The sequence below is a fragment of the Eurypyga helias genome, unplaced genomic scaffold (genome assembly GCF_000690775.1).
Source record: "Eurypyga helias isolate BGI_N326 unplaced genomic scaffold, ASM69077v1 scaffold30476, whole genome shotgun sequence".
In the NCBI taxonomy this organism is placed as follows: Eukaryota; Metazoa; Chordata; class Aves; order Eurypygiformes; family Eurypygidae; genus Eurypyga; species Eurypyga helias.
The window spans coordinates 5,803-24,063 of NW_010255167.1; the positions used below are offsets into that span (position 1 = coordinate 5,803).

Here is an 18,261-nt window from a genome sequence, read left to right on the forward strand (position 1 = left end):
ATAGGCTGGTGCTTTTTCATAGAAAGCATGTATATTGAAAATACTTACACTGGCTGAGCTACGAAGGCAAACAGCAGGTGCCATAAATCACAAAAAGCACATTTGTCATTCAGACAGTTAGAAATCAGTTCAGCTATAACATCGTTTTGGCTGTACCAGTGGACAGTAACTCGTCTAGCTGAATGTATTATGAGACCTATGAGCCAGTGTCTGTGCAAAGGACGACTCCAGGTCTGGCTCAAGAGCTGATTGCTGCCAGGGGAATCATCAGACTGTTCCAGATGACGGATGATGGGGAGAGATTGCCCCTGTTATTATCTGAGCGATTTTTCTTCCTCGAAGTTGAGTTCTGCATTCGTCTCTGCGTTCAGAGATAACAGCGTACCAGTTCTACTGGTCCCTTCTGGTTTCCAGAATTACCAGGGGTGTTACTTGGCTGGTGACTTGCTGAAACACTCTGATAATTTGTCTCATGCTTCCTAAGCGTCCCTTCCTGGTCTTTGGGATGCTTCTTGCAAGGGGCAGCTGGAGGAGTCCTGTGTGAATATTGGAAGCTAAGGGGTGGAAGTCAGGTTTGGGCCTGGTTGGGTTGCAGAGTTGCAGGAAAGGGTCTGTCCAATAGCTGCAGGGTGAACAGTGCAGGCAGTCAAATGTTTCTTTTGCTTCCTGGCTAAAGGTCTGTTTCTCCCTCGCCCCGTTTTGCTCTCTTTGCAAAAAGTGCGAAGGTAATGCCGCCTGACAGCTGCCTCAAAGCGTGGCTGTTGAGTTTTACTCAGGATGGACGCCTTTGGGGTTTATTCATAACTTCCACACCTAAGGACGAGAATTTCATTAGGATGATTGAACGTGGGCCCTCTATTGCTGTTTCGTTGCATTGCAAGAGTGAAGTCATGAACAGTACCATAAAATAACATAGAGAGATGAATAAACAATGCGCAGCACGTCTAATGTACATTGTATTGCCATGTGCCTAGGGCTGAGGATAGTATGGCTAACCGTCTGCATGCTGGTCGGGTGAAATGAACTACTAAATATTTGCTCCCTATTCCTTCTCCCTGCTCTGCGTCTCCTTTTCCCAGTTCTTCGTACCCTAGTCGGTCACAAAGCGAACATCTGCAGCCTTGATTTCCATCCTTTCGGGGACTTTGTGGCATCTGGCTCTTTGGACACCAACATTAAGGTAAACCCCAGCTTCCCCTCTCTACACGCAGCACCTTTGTTTTGAAGAGCACCGGAGCGTGTTTTGTGCCGGGGTGTTGGTAGATGCCACACGTCATCAGTGCCACGTGCGTGGGCAGGTGTGTTTGCGAGCGCTGTGGAATTGGGAGCGTGTGTTTTCACAGGGGTAGATCAGGAGTGTGACTCCTCTGTTGTGGAATGTGGCTCCGAGTTAGGTGCTGGCCGAGACCTGGTGTCCGCAAGCGCACACGTCCTGATTGCTGTGGATTGCCTCTGCTTCATCAGGCTGGTATTTGGCTGCAGGAACTGAGCTTCTGCAGTAAGAAATCCCTCAGAGAAGGGATTCCTGCTTGGGGATTTAGGTTAGGAAATACCCCTGAAGTGAGCAGGGTTTGAACAGCCCTTTCGGGGTTTTCATTCTGCGGTGTTGATTAGCTTGGTGACAGGGAGAGCTCTTCTGATGGGCCTCTTGAGCTCCCCACGTACTGCTCTAAGCATATCTTTTGTTTGCTTTTCTTTCCTGTAGCTCTGGGATGTGAGAAGAAAAGGCTGTGTCTTCAGGTACAAGGTAAAATGCTGCATCAGCTTTTGGGTGAAGAAGGGAGCGAGTCCTGTAGAGGGCTTGTGAGCAAGCCTTAAAATGATTATGTGCAATTACCTTCCTAGTTTTCCAGTATAAACCCAAGATCTGTATGATTTGTGAAGCGGCCCGGTGAACCTCTGCAGGCCTCCGTGAACTCCACGGGAATATGCAGTGGCTGTTGGGAGTTTACAGTCTGGGTGGCAGTGGGCGATAGAAAGCAGCCGTCTTTATGCTGTGACTGATACCACCGTGAGATGGTCCTGTTCTGAGGGCCTTGCTACCCAAAGAACTTGTATATTTGTTTCATTTAGAAGCCAGCTGAATGGCCACTGACCATTAAAACTGGTTCTAATTAAGCCAGGTCTGTATTTACCGTGCTTCAGCGGATGCCAGAAGCGTCTGGATGAGAGGGATTACACCCGTTCACTGTGGATGGGGATAGCTCTTGAGTGTACTGTTCTGCGAGCTGTGGGCTCTGTGAAACAGTTGCTTGGTTTTATTTTATTGAGTGGGATTGAAAGACAAAAGCCAGCATTCCCTCTAAAGGAAGAGGAGGAAAAAGAAAAGAAATGCTATTTGTTTTTTCTCATTTCAGGGTCACACAGAAGCAGTTCGATGTCTCCGCTTTAGTCCTGATGGGAAATGGTTAGCCTCTGCTGCTGATGATCACACTGTAAAGGTAATTTATTGTGACACCCTCCCGATGTGCTCGTGGCACAGAGGAATGCTGGGATCATCTTTTTACCCAGATTACCAGCACTCGTTCATAAACATCTTGAGTTGGTGAGGCAGCTGGCTGAGCTCCGGGCTCTGCGGGGCCCCGGCTGTTGATGAGGGTATCGACTGAAGCAGTGATGTCAGCTGTTCCAGGTGTGATGTGGAGGAATATGGGCAAAGGACTGTTTGGTTGGGGTTTTTTTATTTCCAGCTTTACATGAAATAAGCTGGTCAATCACTTCACTCTGGACTTTTCAGTGCAGACTAGAGCACAGGAAGAATGGATTGCTGAGGGATTGAGAGCTTTCAGATTTCTTTTTGCTCGCTTTTGAGGTTTAATCTGCAGGGACAGGTGGAACTCCTGGATTTTATCCCAGTCTCTAATACGTAAATATATTCATCATATTAATATATTTATAAATATAAAGCAGAAACTTCGAGGGGACAAATTAGGAATTAAATAAATGGAAAATTTAAGAGAATTAAAAAAAAAAAAAGAAGGAAAAAAGAAGAAAGTATAGCCTTAAATGACTGGGACAGTATTCCTTCCCTGATCGTTGTTTTCTGTGACAAACTTGAGTCTGTTCTTGGAGGGGAAGAAGCATTAGAAGGTGGCTAGTATGAGGAAATCTGGTGTGTTGGAATTCTCTAACATTAAATCTCTTCAAGAGTCTCTCCATTCTTTCCTTCTTCCAGCTGTGGGATCTGGCTTCTGGGAAGATAATGTTTGAGTTTACTGGACATACCGGCCCAGTAAATGTTGTTGAATTCCATCCCAATGAATACCTTTTGGCTTCTGGCAGCTCTGACAGGTACATGAGGGGAGGGAGAAAGAAGGGAATTGTATGTCTTGCTTCCTGCTTCCCTTTCCCAGTGCCCGTCCTTGTGGGAATGTAGAAAATAGGAATGTCACATAAGTCAAACCTGGCATTGCAAGAGCCTAACGTCTATCCAGCAGATCACATCTGTGATGCACGGAGCAGGGAGGTCTTACTTCTCATCCAAAATTGATGGCACCTTCTGCCACGCTAGAAAACCATGTGATAGCCTCAGGCATCTCTGTGATCCAGCTGACATCCTGTCTGAACAGCGAGCAGCCCTGCTGCTCTTAGCTCAGGGTCAGCTCTAAGTACCTGTCTGTATCTAGAGCCTCTAAGCACCTGTGGCTGGATTCACGGATCTTAGCCAGACTAGCTGCCTCTGCAGGTTCAGCGTGTGTGCGCAACAGCAGAAGTCAGCCTTGCTGTTGTTATTTCACTGCTGGATCCTACAGCAGATTTCTGGAAAAGACCTAACTGAATCTATGATTTTTGTTCTGGGTACAGGACTGTTCGGTTCTGGGACTTGGAGAAGTTTCAAGTTGTGAGCTGTATTGAAGAGGAGGCTACGCCAGTCAGGTATGTTAAATTCCTACTGCAGTACTAGGTAGAGACTAAAGTGGGAGTGAAGGGAGGGTTCCCTGAAAGAGAGACTTTGCTGGGGAGAAGTTTGCGCTGCTGGAGATGTTGCACAGAGAACACCAGGTCGGTAGGTTCACTGTTAGAAATGGGGCTGGAGGTGTTCAGTGAAGTCAGGATACAGCCCTCAGATCCTTGTAAGGTTGGAAAGCTGGGCCTAAATCTCTACCTGCCTTCCTCCCAGGTGTGTGCTCTTCAACCCAGATGGCTCCTGCTTGTATAGTGGCTTCCAGGATTCGCTGCGTGTGTATGGGTGGGAGCCAGAGCGCTGTTTTGATGTGGTCTTGGTGAACTGGGGAGAAGTAGCTGACTTGTCTATCTGCAACAACCAGCTGGTAAGGAGGAGTTGAGGAGATGACTGCGAAACACGAGATTAAAAATCTCCTGCCTCCTTGCAGACCTTCTGACCTTTAAGTTTATGTCAGACTGTAAGTGGCGAGAGGGCTTGCACCGTGCCCGGCACTTAGACAAAGCTTGCGTGCTTTTGCTTTCGGCAGCCTTGGGCTCCACTTTGTCTCTTTTTGGCTTCTGGAGGAAAGAACTGGGGGTTGGTTTGACCAGTATTTAGGAACTGTGCTTGGCAGAAGTTTTATCACAGCCTTTCATAAAACACTGGCATCTTCAGGCTGAAAAAGCCAAAGCACTGAGCTGAGAAATTCTCAGGCATGGTTGCTCAGGGTCACTCCATCGTGCATGTTCTCAAAAAGGCTGGTGTGCATCCTGCTCTTTGGTGAGTTGCTTTGATCTTTTGCCTCTGCAGATAGGTGTTTCCTTTGCCCAAAGCACAGTCTCTTCCTTCGTTGTGGACCTCAGCAGAGTCACAAAGTCGGGTTCCGTTCCTCACGGGCTGATCAGGGATGATGAGCCTCTTGTACCGCCTACCCCCACGGGGTCCTCCCTTCGCCGCATCTATGACAGGCCCTCAACTAGCTGCAGCAAGCCACAGAGGTGAGGGAATCTGCTGGCTCGTTGGATGTCAAGATTTTAAGGAAATGTACAAGGAGCTTGGTGCTCTCTCTGATGGAGTGCATGAGACTTGCCCTGACAGCATCTCCTTTTCCACAGCAGAGTGAAGCACAACTCGGAGAGTGAGAGGCGCAGTCCCAGCAGTGAAGATGACCGGGATGAGAAGGAATCAAAGGCTGAGATCCAGAATGCAGAGGATTACAACGAGATCTTCCAGCCCAAGAACGCTATCTGTCAGTACCAGGGTTTATTGTGCTTCTGAGTGTTTGGGTTAGAGCTGTAGGCACTAAACTGGTTCAGTAGAAGTGAGCTTTGGCTTACTGTAACAGTGGCTTCACCTGGGACTGGGAGAGTTTAGAAAACTTACGTTTAATATTCTGTGCTTGGGTGCTGAGCCACAGGTCATGTTGGTGGAGTACTGGAATGTGGCACCTCTACCAGGGTGCAGTGATGTCTGATCAAAGCCTGGCTCAGAATCCAGAGCTCTGTTTTAAAGCATTCTGCCTTTCTGCCCTCATTAGGAAGGACAGCTGTGTTACGGGATCCTTATTAGTTTAGAATTCTGATATGTATAAAATCAGCAGCCTCCACTGAAGAAGGGAAGGGAAAATGTTTTGTTAAAGCAGAGATTGTTGTTCAGGAGCCATATTGCAAAGCCTGTTTTTAATTTTTATGTAAACGATTAAAAACAAGCTAATCTTTCTAAGGAATCAGTAGTCATTATTCTCATTTATTTATGTAAATCAATTTAGCGGGAGGTGAATTCTTTTCTAATATAATTAGTTGTGCTTCACACCTCTACAGCAGCAGTGAACTACACGGGTCAGTCTTGTCCCTCCCATTTCATGAAACCTGAAAGCCTTTGGCTAAACGCAATAATAGCTTCAAGTTCTGAAGGCGATAACTCAGCTTGCCCATCCCTGATTGCCCTGATCTGTGGGGTTGTTGATCTCCCATCTCCAAGGTTGGCCTATCGCTAATCTGTAGCCTTGGATACTCCTTTGTTTATTAGGTTTGCGCTCTCTTCTCTTTCTGTAGGTCGAACTCCTCCTCGAAATGAGCCCTTTCCAGCCCCTCCTGAGGATGGTGAGTATGAAAATGACTAAGGGTCATTTTCCTTTAACCCTTTTGAGGTTAAAGGCCCTCAAAAGAGGGAGAGCTGCATGTCTGTAGGGTTGACTGCTTGTAGTCCAGCTGTACAGAACCTTTGCTCTCAACATCTCTTGAAAGGAACAATCATTTTCTGCTTTTCCACTTCTTTCTCTCTTGGTAGAGCCCGTAACTGCAAAGGAAGCAGTGAAGCCGAGCCAAGCCACGGATGTCCACATCCCGTTGCCAAAGCAAGAACTTGTACGTACTGTATGATCCGTTATCGCTGTTCACGGTCCCACTCGGAAGGATACGTGAGTGCTGGAGACTTTACGGTTTCTAATCAAGCTGATTACTGACGAGCAGTGACAGTGCAGCCTTGGTCTTTGTCCTGAGCAGCAGAATGGAAGGCACAGCCTCCAACAGGCGAGGGGTCTATCGCTTTTGTTCACTTCTCGCACTTGCAGTGGTGTGTCTCCCGGCAGCTCAAAACTGAGGCACTCTGAACAGAGCCAAGTGCCAGATTGCTGCAAGTGCTGGAACTGAGGCTACTTGTGGCCAAAATCACAAGCAGCCCATGGGCCAGGATACGTGATACTGGCTTCTTTAGAACTCGCTCGTTGCCTTCAGCCTGGGCATGGCCTGTTGCCCTAATTCTAGGTGCTGGTAAGTTGGCACCTCTGCTGGGGCATCTCCATGTTCTTTGCAAACCTTAATTACATCTTGAGGTGTACCAGAGAGGTACTTTATTGCCTTTATTGCCAGTAAGTACCCACAGAGGTACTTATTGCCTTATTTAATTTAAAAAAAATAAACTTATTTACCATGCTGGCAAATTGGAGACTGCGTCTGCAGCAGGACACTGTGTTGAGAGGAAAGCGGGTCAGGAAAAAACAGACATGAGGCTACAGCCAGTGTTGTTTTTATCCCAATTTCTCCTGCAGCCTGATCCAGTTCAGAGGCCACCGCTTGCCTCCTCAACTCCTTTGTCCAGAACAGAGCCGTCGGTGATCCCTGCAGCCAGGAATGAGCCCATTGGCCTGAAGGCCTCTGACTTTCTACCAGTAAGTGTCTGTGGGTGAAGGTTTCCAGCCGGTGTGGTGGTGAGTGGCATCAGAAAGGGGGTTCTCTGAGGCACAGAGGTGTCATAGGTGCTTTCTGCAGCCCTCGGTACTGAATGAGAACACGTTACCTCCTGCTCTCCCTCTGCTCACTAGGTGTCAGCTTTCTCTCCAGCCTTCCAGCTGCTCTGACTTGCAGTTCCTGTGGAATTAGCACCTCAGGGTTGCCGGACGCAGCCCCTGTCATAGGCTGATGCGAACACAGTAGCCTTGATCCCTGCTCGCAAAGAACGCGTTATCAGAGCAGAGAGCCAGGGATGAGACAAAGACCCTGGGCAATTCTACATGCTAGACAGAAATTCATGTGATTACACATAATAGTTATTTCAAGAGTCTTTCCCTTCTGCATCTTGGAGACCTCTTGGCCTTGCTCAGGAGGGTCTTCTCTGTCCCAAAAAGGGAGGAGGACCAGAGCATCCTCATGATCCCAAACTCCAGATGTGAGCAGAGGAAGAGAGAGAGGCTCCAGCTTGAATCCAGGGGATTCAAATGGAGGGTCTAATAAATTATACAAGATATATGCTTTGTGGTGAAGCTTGGTCATTTCAGATGCACATTTCACATAAAAACCAGGGTTTGCCTGAGAACATCTCTTCATCAAAGCTTACTGGTCTGAAATCTCACTTTTAATTATTTTTTTCAATTTTGAGGAGTTTTTCCAAGGCTTCAAACATGTTTGTGATTGATGCAGTAAAATAGGCAAAAGAGAAGTAGCTGAAATTAGACCAAATTGAGCATTTCCATTTCAAAATGTTTATTAAGCAATCTGCAAGGAAGTCAGTGTTTACTGGGGCTCTGGGCACCAAAATCAGCTCCCGCCTGGGTCGGAAAGCTCCTGCCTTTCTGTGCTGTCCTGCTCTGTTACTGCTCCCCCATTGGTGTCTGTCCTTCCAGGCTGTGAAAAACCAAAGCCAGACGGAGCTCGTGGACGAGGAAGCCATGTCCCAGATCAGGAAGGGCCATGACACCATGTGTGTGGTGCTCACCAGCCGCCACAAGAACCTGGACACCGTGCGGGCTGCGTGGAGCACTGGGGACGTCAAGGCAAGGATGTGGAGGTTCCTGAGGGCAGCAGCCAAGCAGCTCTTTTGGCTTATCCGGGGCCTTTTCACTGGCCCTTAGACAAAATGGGGGTTCTCACAGCGTTTGTCCCCGGGCGTGCACCGCGGAGCGCCGTCGCGTCCCGCCTGCGGTTGAATGGCCACAAAGAAACATGGAGAAAAATTTCTTGGGAGGGAATTAGCTCCTCTTCCCTAGCCAACTCCGTGTTTCCTCTGCCTTCTTTTTGAAAAGTGGCACTTTACTAATTGCATTAGTCTGTCCACTCTGAGCTTTGCAACAGATGGCTTCTTCCCCTTCTCTCTCAGAACTCTGTGGACTCTGCCGTGGCCATCAACGATCTGTCTGTTGTCGTGGACCTCTTGAATATTGTCAACCAGAAAGCGTGAGTCCTGGGTGGGGCCAGCCCCGTGGGTACCCGAGGGCTGTTGGGGGTCCGGAGTGCCGCGCTGTGCCTGCCTCGTGGCTGGCGAGCCACGGCAGCGTGAAACGCATGTGCCTGGGAGTCAGATCTTCAAGTCTGCAGTGCTGGTAGCTGCTGGAGTTGTCCGGGGCCGTTGTATGGGGCCTTTTCTGTAGGCAAATGATGTCTCACAAGGAAAACCTGAGTCTCAGGGCTTCATAAAGTGATGTTGCTGAGTCAGTAAAGTATGTCAGAACCTGCCGCTTCCCATCACAAGAGGGAGTCGGTGAACTTGCTGCGTAAACGAGTGCTGCTGCCTGGACTTTTTTGCCAGAAAGCATTATTTGTGTTGACTCAGCCTTGTAAAGCCTCAATCTCCCGTCTCAGAGTGTGTCCTTTTCTTTTCAGGTCTCTCTGGAAGCTGGATTTGTGTACTATTGTCCTGCCACAGATAGAGAAACTACTCCAAAGTAAATACGAAAGGTGAGGCGCCAAGAACATGGTGTGCCTGGGGGCAAGCTGGGGGTATTCCTCAGAGAGCGCCGCTGGGTATTTTGTAGCTGAAAGAAAATGCTGAAAAATCACAGCAGTCGCAGTATAACGCAGACACAATCCCTGGAAAAGAGCAGTGGAGCTGCCGAGTGCATGTGGGAAAAGATGTGGGAAGTGTGCACGGGCAAGGAGAGCAGGATGCTGAGGTTGGGCGTGCGGTGTGTTGGGCGGACGGCAGCTCTGGCAGCTGGGAGGGCCACACCGATGTCGAACGAGCGGGCTCTGCAGACGGATGGGGATAAAACTGTCGGCTTGGGGCAAGGGGAATGAAGGCAACAGCCTTGAGTCCCGCGGAAGACTGCTTTGAGCCTCACTGTTAGGTGGCAAAAAAATGCAGTGTCTCGAGATGGAGTTTCTGCCCGCCCTTCCCACCGGGAGAGAGGCTTCTGCTGCGTCCCCTCGGCAGGACAGCTCTGCTCTGGAGCAGAAAGGTCCCGCTTAGCAGGGAATGTGCCAGGGCCTTTTGACGGGGCCCACTTGGCCATCTTGGCTCCAACCAAGATGTGTTGGTGTTTGGCTTCTGCTCTCCTTACCAGGTTGAGGGTGGGGGGTCATTTGAGTAGATTATCCCCCGTGACTGGGTGTGGGCTGAGTGCTGGGAGGAAAGGAATGGCATTTGAGTGGGACCCAATTCTCTGTTGGTTTTTTTTATTTTTTTCCCCAGTTATGTGCAGACTGGCTGCACCTCCCTGAAACTCATTCTCCAGAGGTTCCTGCCACTGATCACAGACATCCTTGCTGCACCACCTTCTGTAGGAGTGGACATCACCAGAGAGGAAAGGTGAGGCGCTTAGTCACCTCTACTTCCTCCCTTGTTGATCCAGCCTTTCTTTGGGTGAGCTCTGCTCCTGCCGTCGAGGCTTTGATGCTAGACTGGGCATGCCTTCCCTTTTGTTGGCAAACCCCAAACCCTCCTGCTCTGGGAAACAGACCAAGGACTGCTTTTTCCCTCTGTCACTGTGTGTTGAGTCATACCTAAACGAAGTGTGAGTATGTCAGGAGTAAAACCACACCGTGGCTTCACCTTCTACCTCACAAGACATGTGAGTTGTCAGCCAGGCCCTGGATTTCCAGTTCACAAGGTAACTCTGCTCTGAGAATTGGCTAAACCAGCACCTCCTCCCTCCCTGGACTTTACTGCCAAAGGGGAAAGAGGAGTGAGAGAGCCCTTATGTGGATGCCATTCTCCTGTGTCATCAGGACGTGGGCTGAATACATGGTTCTGCGGAGCCGTGCTCGCATTTCAGCTCTTCCAGGCCATTTGCAGGGCTTGTGTTTTCTCTCCTGCTTGAGTTGCGTCCTTGGCACTGCAGGAACAAGCGCATCTCTTAAGCAGCTCTGTTTTTTGCAGGCTCCATAAATGCAAGCTGTGCTACAAGCAGCTGAAAAATATCAGCAACATTGTCAAGAACAAGTCCGGGCTCAGCGGCCGCCATGGAAGTGCCTTTCGGGAGCTGCATCTCCTCATGGCTGGCCTGGAGTGACAGCCGCCGCCTCCTCCCTGCGGACACAGGGGGCCAACCTCCCTTCTGCCCTTGGTCCAGCTGGATTTCACCTCTCTCCGTGTATCCATCTTCTCCTTGCAGCGCGGTAGGGAAGTGGCATCTCGCTGGCTGGTTTTCCTGCCTGTGCCCGGTGCCCTACGGGCTGGACAGAGGACCCTGTGCGGTGTGAGGGGGCCTGGCGGGTGGAGGACCCCACAGAGCCCCTCTGGGGAAGCAGCTTCACTTTATCCCTTCATCTCAGCATCAAGCTCTGTCTGTCGGCTGGCCTTTCCCTGGCAGAAGGGCTCCCAACCTTCCCCTGTGTGTGCTGCCGGTGCTTGGCTCTGGGGACAGCTGCTCTCTCTGCAGCATCCACCCCGCTGCAGGCGTTTTGGGGGGGGGGCAGAGCGCCCTTTCCCTGCGAGAGGGACTTCGGCTGCCGTGTGCCACCAGCCCCTTTGGCTTGCGTCATCAAACAGGAGCCAGGACACGGTGTCACCAAGCCTGGTGTCGCCTCAGGGACCTGTGTCGAGGGGAGGCTCCCTTGGCTTCTCAAAATTCCCTGCTGGCACCCTGGGCTGGGGAAGATTAAGATCCTCAGGCTGTGCTGGGAACTGAGGCCTACCTGGATCCGTTCAAATCTGTGGCTGAAGCAGGACTTGTACGTGTTTGCCTTTGGGGTGAGGATTTGGGAGGGTGGAGGGAGAGCGGGACATGGACCAATGTCTTTCTGCATCCACTGGACCCCTCTTAGAGGTTTGTTTTTTTTCTCCCCAATAAATGTCTGTCAGAACTTTTCTGTCCCTCTTTCTTCTTTCCTGTGGGGAAAGAGGTTCCTGTTGGTGCTTCCCCTGCTCCTCCCAGCCTGTCTCCCATTTTATACACTGGGGACTGTTCTCCAGGAAAATGTAACTTACATAATGAGTTTTATTAAAAATTTGTAACTTTTTTTTAAAAACAGTTGTGTTAAACGCCTGAATCTCTTGAAGTACCGTTCACCTCGGCACGGCTCCTGGCTGGGAGCGTCCAGGGGAAAGCAGGGCTCTGCCCCCTGCGCATCCCACAGGGAAGCTGGCCGTTCTCACCCTTCCTGCTGGGAGGCTGCGGTGAGGAAGTCGGCGCTGGGGCGGGCGGCTTGCTGGAACCCTGGGGGAGGTTTCACTGCGGGCTGGTTCCCAGCCTGAAGAGCAGCGTCAGCGCCGGTGGCTTGTCCCGCTCCTCGGCCCGCGCGGATCCCTACTCAGCGACGTTGTTTTCCGTCAGCGCCCCAGCCGGGCGCTGGGGATGGAGGAGGGATTTAACAGCAGCGTGGGAGGACTGGCTTTAACAGTTTATTTAAAATAAGTTTTGTTACAAAACAGGATTTTTTTTTTTAAATTATTAAAATACATAGAAACATCTAATCTTACAAAAGGCTAAATTATTTTTCCCTTTCTTTTTATTAAATAGAACGCTGCGGAAGAGAGAGGAGAGGGCTGCAGCGGGCAGGAACCGCGGGTGCGTCCGGTCGGTTATTTGCCACGGGAGGAAGCGGACCCACGGGTGGGTGCTCGGCGGGGGGCAATGCTGTCCCCTGCCAGCCCCACACGTAAGCCAACAGGCTTCTGTGCTGGGAGTTTGGGTTGGTTTTCCGCTTGTTTTCCGTTCCAAGACCCTGTAAACAGCGTGTAAATGTTTCAAACACTTTCATCTTGACCGCGCTGCGATCCCTCTGGACGCGACAACTGGTAAATAACTGTACAACGGCCTCGTTCGAGACTGCTGAATCCACCCTGGTGCCGCGTGACGGGGCAGCGCTGGGCCCGCTCTCCCTCTGTGCCCTGGCAGCGCCGGCACCGCGGTGAACGGCAGCTCGGCTCATGCACGGCGCCGGGATGCCTTCATGCAACAACGGGGATTGAGGAACCTGCCGGGGAAGGAGCTGCTGGGAGGTTTTCTGGATTAAAATGGAGGAAACGTCGCTGCGAAAGGCGACGTGCGGTGACCTGGCCGCAGGCTGGGGGGAGCCACGGCCAGGCTGACCCCATGGGGGTAGCAGAGATGTCACAGCTCGCCTGGCTCCAAGCCCCGCTCCAGCCAGATACCGCTACTGGTGTAAAAAAGCTGGAGAGACGGAGGGAGCACCCAGCAGCTCCCTGCTCTGGCTAAAAACATCCAGCCAGCAAAAACAGACACAGAGCTTGAGCGTCTGAGGGGGCAGATTCCTGCCCAGCACCGCTGTCCCCCACCCCGAGGTGGGAGTCCTGCTGCTGGGAGACCCTGCTGCTCGTGGTGAGAGCATCACCCCTCTGGTCTCAGGTCCTTGGGGATGAGGGAATGGCACTGAAGCCTCATCTTCCAGCAGCCGGCCCTCCGGAGCACCGCAAGGGGCCAGGTCCTACAGCAGGTTGGTCCCTCGTCACACGGGGACTGGCCTCAGCTTCCCTGGTAGGGAGACACATGCGTGGGTCACACCGGGCAGTGTGCACAGCCATTGCTGCCCTAGCTGGCAGCTTTTCAGGAGGTGCTGCGTTGAGCTGGCGCTGCAAGCATCCCCGTGAGCCTCCCCGCGAGCATCCCCGTGAGCATCCCTGCGAGCATCCCCGTGAGCGGCACAGCCCGGCACCCCTGGCCCAGGAAGCGGGGCAGAAGCAGAGCCCTCCACCGGCTCCGGCCGCAAGCACTCACCTGGCAGCCACGGCTGCCCCTAATTCAGGCTGCAATCGAAAGGGAGAGAGGTTCAGCATCGCTCCCCCGTGCGCCCCGAGCCGCCGGCAGCGGCTCTGCACCAGGGCACTCTTGGGGAAGTGCCAACCAGGCTCCCGATGGCTAATTAGCCATTAGTTATTGAGCTAATTACGGAGCTGCTAGCTCCCCCGCGCAGGCTTTGCCTGCCAGCGTCTGGCTGGGATGCGGGTGGCAGTGGGAGCCTCCTCTGATGGAGAGATCCCGGTCGGGCGCCGGAGGTGCGGTCCGGGCCCATGATAACCCACCACCCACCTGAGGTGTGGAGCTTCCTGCGGATGGAGGCGGTGCGGCCGGAGAGCTGCCCTGGGCTGGGGGATGCATGACCCCGGCCGGGGGGTGCTGTGGTCCCTGGCGAGTCACCCTGGGAAGAGATGGCCCCAGGGTCAGGCCATGCCAGGCCCCAGAGGGAAGGAACAGGGATGGGCTTGGGACAGATCATGCCCGCCTGGGTAGCGATGCCCAAATACGCTCCTGGGGGGACTGTGGAGCTGCTGCAACACAGCTTGGAAGAGCCAAGGTGGCAGCATGGGCTGGATGTTGCTGCTTAGGGATGGCCTGCATCCTGCTGGGTGATGCTCCCCAATGGAGGTGGCTCCAGGGAGACACCCCACAGCAAAGAGCCCCGGGGACCACGTGTGTGGGCAAAACAGGGGGACCCCCTGGGGTGAGGAGGAAGGGGAAGGGCCCCGGCAGCCCCCTGGTTACCTCCAGCTGCTCCTGGCTGGGCCAGGACGCCAGCTCAGCCTTTCGGGAGACAGGACCCAGCTCCACGGAACGAACCCTCTCGGCGAACTTCAGGGAACAGAGTGTCTCGCTGGTGTTTTTCTCAGCGGGAGAAACCTGCGGGTCAGGCAGGAGCAGGCGGAAAGTCACCCTGCCCACTGCCTGCGTACCCCCAGGGCTCCCCCCGCCCCAGCAAACACGCTGGGGTCGGGACGGTGAGATGCTATTATTAACCCAGCTCCCAGGATAGCCCCGTCCATCCACGCCCAGGCCAGTGTCTGAGCCAGCCGGATCCCCTGTCACCAACTGCCCCGGCGCCAGGGACAGCTGGGAAAAGCTGCAGCAGGTGGTGGGGGCCCGGGCACCCCCAAGGGTGCTTGGTGGGGGTGCAGGGAGCCGGGAGGGGACACAGGGCAGGGATGGAAGAGCTGCCGGAGTGTAAAAACCTCCCAGCTGGTGAAGGGACAGGGAGATGCCAACATGCAGGGACACAGGGATGGCATCCATGTGCTGGCAAAGAGGGCAGGACCTCCCAGTTCATCCCCACCGCTCAGCCTCACCTGGAGGCAGAGATGACGGCAGCAACCCTGGGACCACCTCTGGAGACCGGAGGATGTCTCCATGTGCAAGCCCAGACCCCTGGTCCCAGCCCAGCTCCTGCCTCCAGCATCCCTCGTGCTGCCCCATCAGCGGGGTGAGCAGGCACCAAACCCATCCCAAAACCTACACCGACCGGCCCCCCACCTGCACCATCATGAGGGTCTTGCTGTCACCGCTGAGCGAGTCCTGGAGCAGGTAGGTCAGCTTGGAGTTGCGGAAGGGCACGTGGCCCTGCCGGGAGCGCAGGGCATAAATGACGTCACCCAGCGCCGAGAGGGACTTGTTGATGTGCTGGGCCTCCCGGAGCCGGCTTCCCTCCGCGCCCGACCGCCCGACCCGCTCTGATCCCGCCAGGTCCACCAGGTTCAGCTTCCCTGGGAACACACAGACAAATCACCCTCCGCCCCCCAGGTTGGCATCAGCACCCAGCCCTGGGCATCCTGGGGATGCCACGGCCCAGACACCCCGGTGAGGGGCTTGCCATGCGGCACCCACCTGTGGTGCGAAGCCCGGTGCTGCGGTCGAGGCCGCGGACAGTGACGATGAGGAGGGCGTGGGAGCGGGAGCTGTGCTCATTCAGGTTGGTGCACTCTGTCACCCGGTTGACGTGGCCGAATTCGAAGACCTGGGGGAGCCCGGGGAGGTGGGGGGTGAGGCCAGCGTGCCCCAAACCCCCCACAGCCCCCTGTGACCCAGGAACCCCTGGGGATGTAACCCGAGCATCAAGCCCCCACAAGGTGCCTGGTCCATCAGGGTGATGACTGCTGTCAGGTCTCAGCCTAAGAGCTGTACTGAAGGCAGAGGGTGACAGGCAGCGCACTGCAGTGACAGCCGGCATCCCAATAATCCCCCAGGAGCCACCCAGGCCCCACGCTTTTATTTTTAATCCCCTGCAACTCGTTCCACGAGACGGTGACCGTCACATCGCACCCAGAGACCTATTTTGGTCTCTGTTGCTCCCCAGTGCTTCAGAAATAGTCCCAAATCCAAGGGTCATGCACCAGCATCCCCCAGCTCATCACATCCCCAGTGCTGCCCTCCTGCTCCCACTGCCCCCCCATCTCCCCATACCTTGTTGATGTCCTCCACGCTCTCCACCCTGAACTCGGTCAGCCCGGGCACGTAGAGCTGCCCGCTGCCATCGGGACACAGCTTGATCTCCAGCTTCTCCTGCGGCTCCTTCCCCAGCAAGTCCCTGCGCAAGGGGGTGCCCGTCACCATCCCCACCCTAGGGAGGTGATGGGCACCAGCTCCCCTCCGGCACGGCTCAGGCCTGCGTGCCAAGGCTGCCAGAGCAGCCCTCTCCTCCCAGGGATGCTGCACATCCCATACACAGACCTCAGCTCTCCAGCTCCCCATGGGCCCGCTCCCACCCAACCCAGACCACATTCTCATCCCTGCTCTTTATGCCATTCCTGGTTGCGATTTTCCATGCGGATGTACTTCCAGCCTCCTCCCAGCCCCTCCTCCCTGCGGTTGGGCAGAGAAGGAAAATATTTCTCATGATCCCAGCTCCCAGTTAGTAATTTCTAAATATAACGCCCAGGGAGGCAGGGAGGAGAGGGGGCTGTGCCGGTTGCTGCATCGGGGTCAGGGGAGCAGGAGTGATGGTAGGGCTGGGGACCTGTATAAGTACTGGAATTTCAGGGAGAGTGCATTGGAAGGGCGGCACACACCGAAAAAAAAATTAAAAATAAATCCTTGCACGGCCAAATCCGGTGCCCAAAGCTCTGGGAACAAGCTGTGCAGACAAGGCAGGGCTGGCAGGACAGGGAGGAGAGCGGTGTGGGGTGATGCCACCGATGCCGGCTCCCCAGCAGCTCCGTGCACCCCACCAGGAAGCTTTTGCCCCCTCCCTGTACCTGAGCGCTTCGTTGTAAATCTCGGCGGCGCTGACGCTGATGGCGTAGTCCCAGTCGGCTGCCTTGCCCCGCACCTCGGAGAAGAGAAGCTGTAGGGCCCGCTGGTTGATCCCTGGGTTGGCTGCTGTTCCCTGATGGATTGGGGTGAGAAATGGGGAGGGGATTTGCATTTTACTCTGCATTTTTTTTCTGAGCAGGAGCAAGGCTGGGGGTGTTGCAGAGGGCTCACAAACCCCTTGGCAGCAGCAGTGACCGCTGCTGGTGCCCCCCAGGTTCAAACTGGCCCCCAGCCTGGTTAGGGGAGGGTGCTGAGACCAGGCACCAGGGGAGGGGAAGGTGAGGAAGAAGAGGGAAGCAGAATCAGGCAAATTTACCTCCATTGTGTAGGTTTTTCCTGCTCCTGTCTGCCCGTAGGCAAAGATGCAGACGTTGTAGCCGTCGATGCAGGAGGTGACCAGGGCTTGAACCTCCTGAAACACCTGAGGGGGAACCAGGGAGCATCAGGACAAGGTGGCTGTGTCCTCCCTTGTGTCAGCAGCATCTCCATCCCCATGGGATGGCAGCACCCACCTCCTCCTGGGATGCTTGAGGGGGGAAGACCTTATCCAGCTCGAAGGACACCTGCTTCCCCTTATGCAGGAGGTGCAGGACGGCATCATCATCAGCATCGAAGGTCACCACGTTGGCCGCCTCCGCGCCATTGCCGTCCTCCTTCATAATGGGGCGGACTCGCCCGAAAACACGGATGTTTCCTTGGGTAGGAGGATGCAGAGGTGGTGTCAGCCCCGGTGCATCCTGCTGCCATCTCCCCTGGTCACCATCAAACACCGGGTGGGCTGAACGCTGCATCCCGCAGCCAACCCAAGCATCCCATCACCGACCCAAGCATCTCACAGGCATGTGGAGCATCCGACCCATGGTGCTGGGGTGCAGCAGGGTGATGTCTCTGCCCCTCCTGCCCCACCCCAGGGACAAACTCACCCACAGTGGGACCTGCTGCCCCCTTGCGCACCTTTCAGCCGCACCAGCTCGTTGTGACACTTCTTGCGGAGCTGCAGCTCCCGCCGGTACTTGCGCAGCAGCTCCCGGTTAGTGCTGTGCACGTCCTCGATGGCCTGGCCGATCTTGAGGGGCAAGGAGAGCAGCGTCTCAGTGTCTCACCCGCCCAGCATCCCTGTCCTGCACTGGGGGTGGGGAGCTGGGGTGGTGGTACCAGGTGGGGCTCACCTCAGTCCTGGCGCTGCGCAGGGTCTCCTGGAGGAGCAGGGGGAAGTCACGGACCTGACGCTTCAGGCTGTTGTAGTCGTGGGTGAGGGTGCGCAGTGCCGGCTGCAGCGTCAGCAGGTTGGTCCGGACACCTGCAGGCACGAGGCAGGGTGAGGGGCAGTTGGCATGACCCCTCTAACACCAGTCTGGCCACCCTGCGAGTCCCCCCCTGCGCTGCTCACCTGCCAGGTTTTCATGTACTGCCTTCATCTCCACTTGGGCGCGGGAAAAGGCCTCTTTGATGGCGTGGTTCTTCTCCTCCTCCATCGCCTGCATCTCCTCCAGCATCTGCCCGTGGGCTCGCTCCAGCTCGGCCTCATACATCATGATCTGGGAAGGGAGCAAGGTGGGGGGTCAAGGCTGAGCCGGCGATCTCCCGCTGCTGCACACATCACCCCACCAGCACCACACGGCAGGAGCTGTGGTGGACCCAGGCAGGGTGATTTCTGATTTGCACCCGTGGGGCTCGGACC

At 54.4% G+C, this 18,261-nt stretch overlaps 2 protein-coding genes across 4 annotated transcripts in view; one reads left to right on the forward strand and one right to left on the reverse strand.

Annotated features, from left to right (window-relative positions):
* Nucleotides 1-10,610, forward strand: part of KATNB1 (katanin p80 (WD repeat containing) subunit B 1) — a 16,343-nt gene extending 5,733 nt beyond the window's left edge. The window contains exons 4-19 of one of the 3 annotated variants that reach the window (XM_010153246.1): nt 1,080-1,180; nt 1,706-1,747; nt 2,358-2,441; nt 3,176-3,291; nt 3,805-3,876; nt 4,121-4,271; nt 4,697-4,884; nt 5,002-5,135; nt 5,941-5,988; nt 6,176-6,252; nt 6,936-7,055; nt 8,007-8,156; nt 8,480-8,556; nt 8,983-9,057; nt 9,791-9,907; nt 10,478-10,610. In XM_010153246.1, the coding sequence (XP_010151548.1) occupies nt 1,080-1,180; nt 1,706-1,747; nt 2,358-2,441; nt 3,176-3,291; nt 3,805-3,876; nt 4,121-4,271; nt 4,697-4,884; nt 5,002-5,135; nt 5,941-5,988; nt 6,176-6,252; nt 6,936-7,055; nt 8,007-8,156; nt 8,480-8,556; nt 8,983-9,057; nt 9,791-9,907; nt 10,478-10,610 (1,685 nt within the window). Of the gene's footprint in view, nt 1-1,079; nt 1,181-1,705; nt 1,748-2,357; nt 2,442-3,175; nt 3,292-3,804; nt 3,877-4,120; nt 4,272-4,696; nt 4,885-5,001; nt 5,136-5,940; nt 5,989-6,175; nt 6,257-6,935; nt 7,056-8,006; nt 8,157-8,479; nt 8,557-8,982; nt 9,058-9,790; nt 9,908-10,477 lie in introns of all 3 variants that reach the window. The other 2 variants (XM_010153248.1, XM_010153247.1) reach the window with 2 other exon arrangements.
* Nucleotides 10,611-13,008: 2,398 nt separating this feature from the next.
* KIFC3 (kinesin family member C3) overlaps nt 13,009-18,261 on the reverse strand; it is a gene marked incomplete at its 5' end in the record, with an annotated part of 5,676 nt that continues 423 nt past the window's right edge. Inside the window, 13 exons of the mRNA XM_010153249.1 lie at nt 13,009-13,034; nt 13,590-13,698; nt 14,043-14,177; nt 14,805-15,034; nt 15,156-15,285; nt 15,732-15,855; nt 16,523-16,653; nt 16,897-17,001; nt 17,093-17,274; nt 17,535-17,646; nt 17,750-17,880; nt 17,971-18,118; nt 18,246-18,261. The exon at nt 18,246-18,261 is cut by the window's right edge and continues 158 nt beyond it. Of these exons, the coding sequence (XP_010151551.1) occupies nt 13,009-13,034; nt 13,590-13,698; nt 14,043-14,177; nt 14,805-15,034; nt 15,156-15,285; nt 15,732-15,855; nt 16,523-16,653; nt 16,897-17,001; nt 17,093-17,274; nt 17,535-17,646; nt 17,750-17,880; nt 17,971-18,118; nt 18,246-18,261 (1,579 nt within the window). The remainder of the gene's footprint in view (nt 13,035-13,589; nt 13,699-14,042; nt 14,178-14,804; nt 15,035-15,155; nt 15,286-15,731; nt 15,856-16,522; nt 16,654-16,896; nt 17,002-17,092; nt 17,275-17,534; nt 17,647-17,749; nt 17,881-17,970; nt 18,119-18,245) is intronic.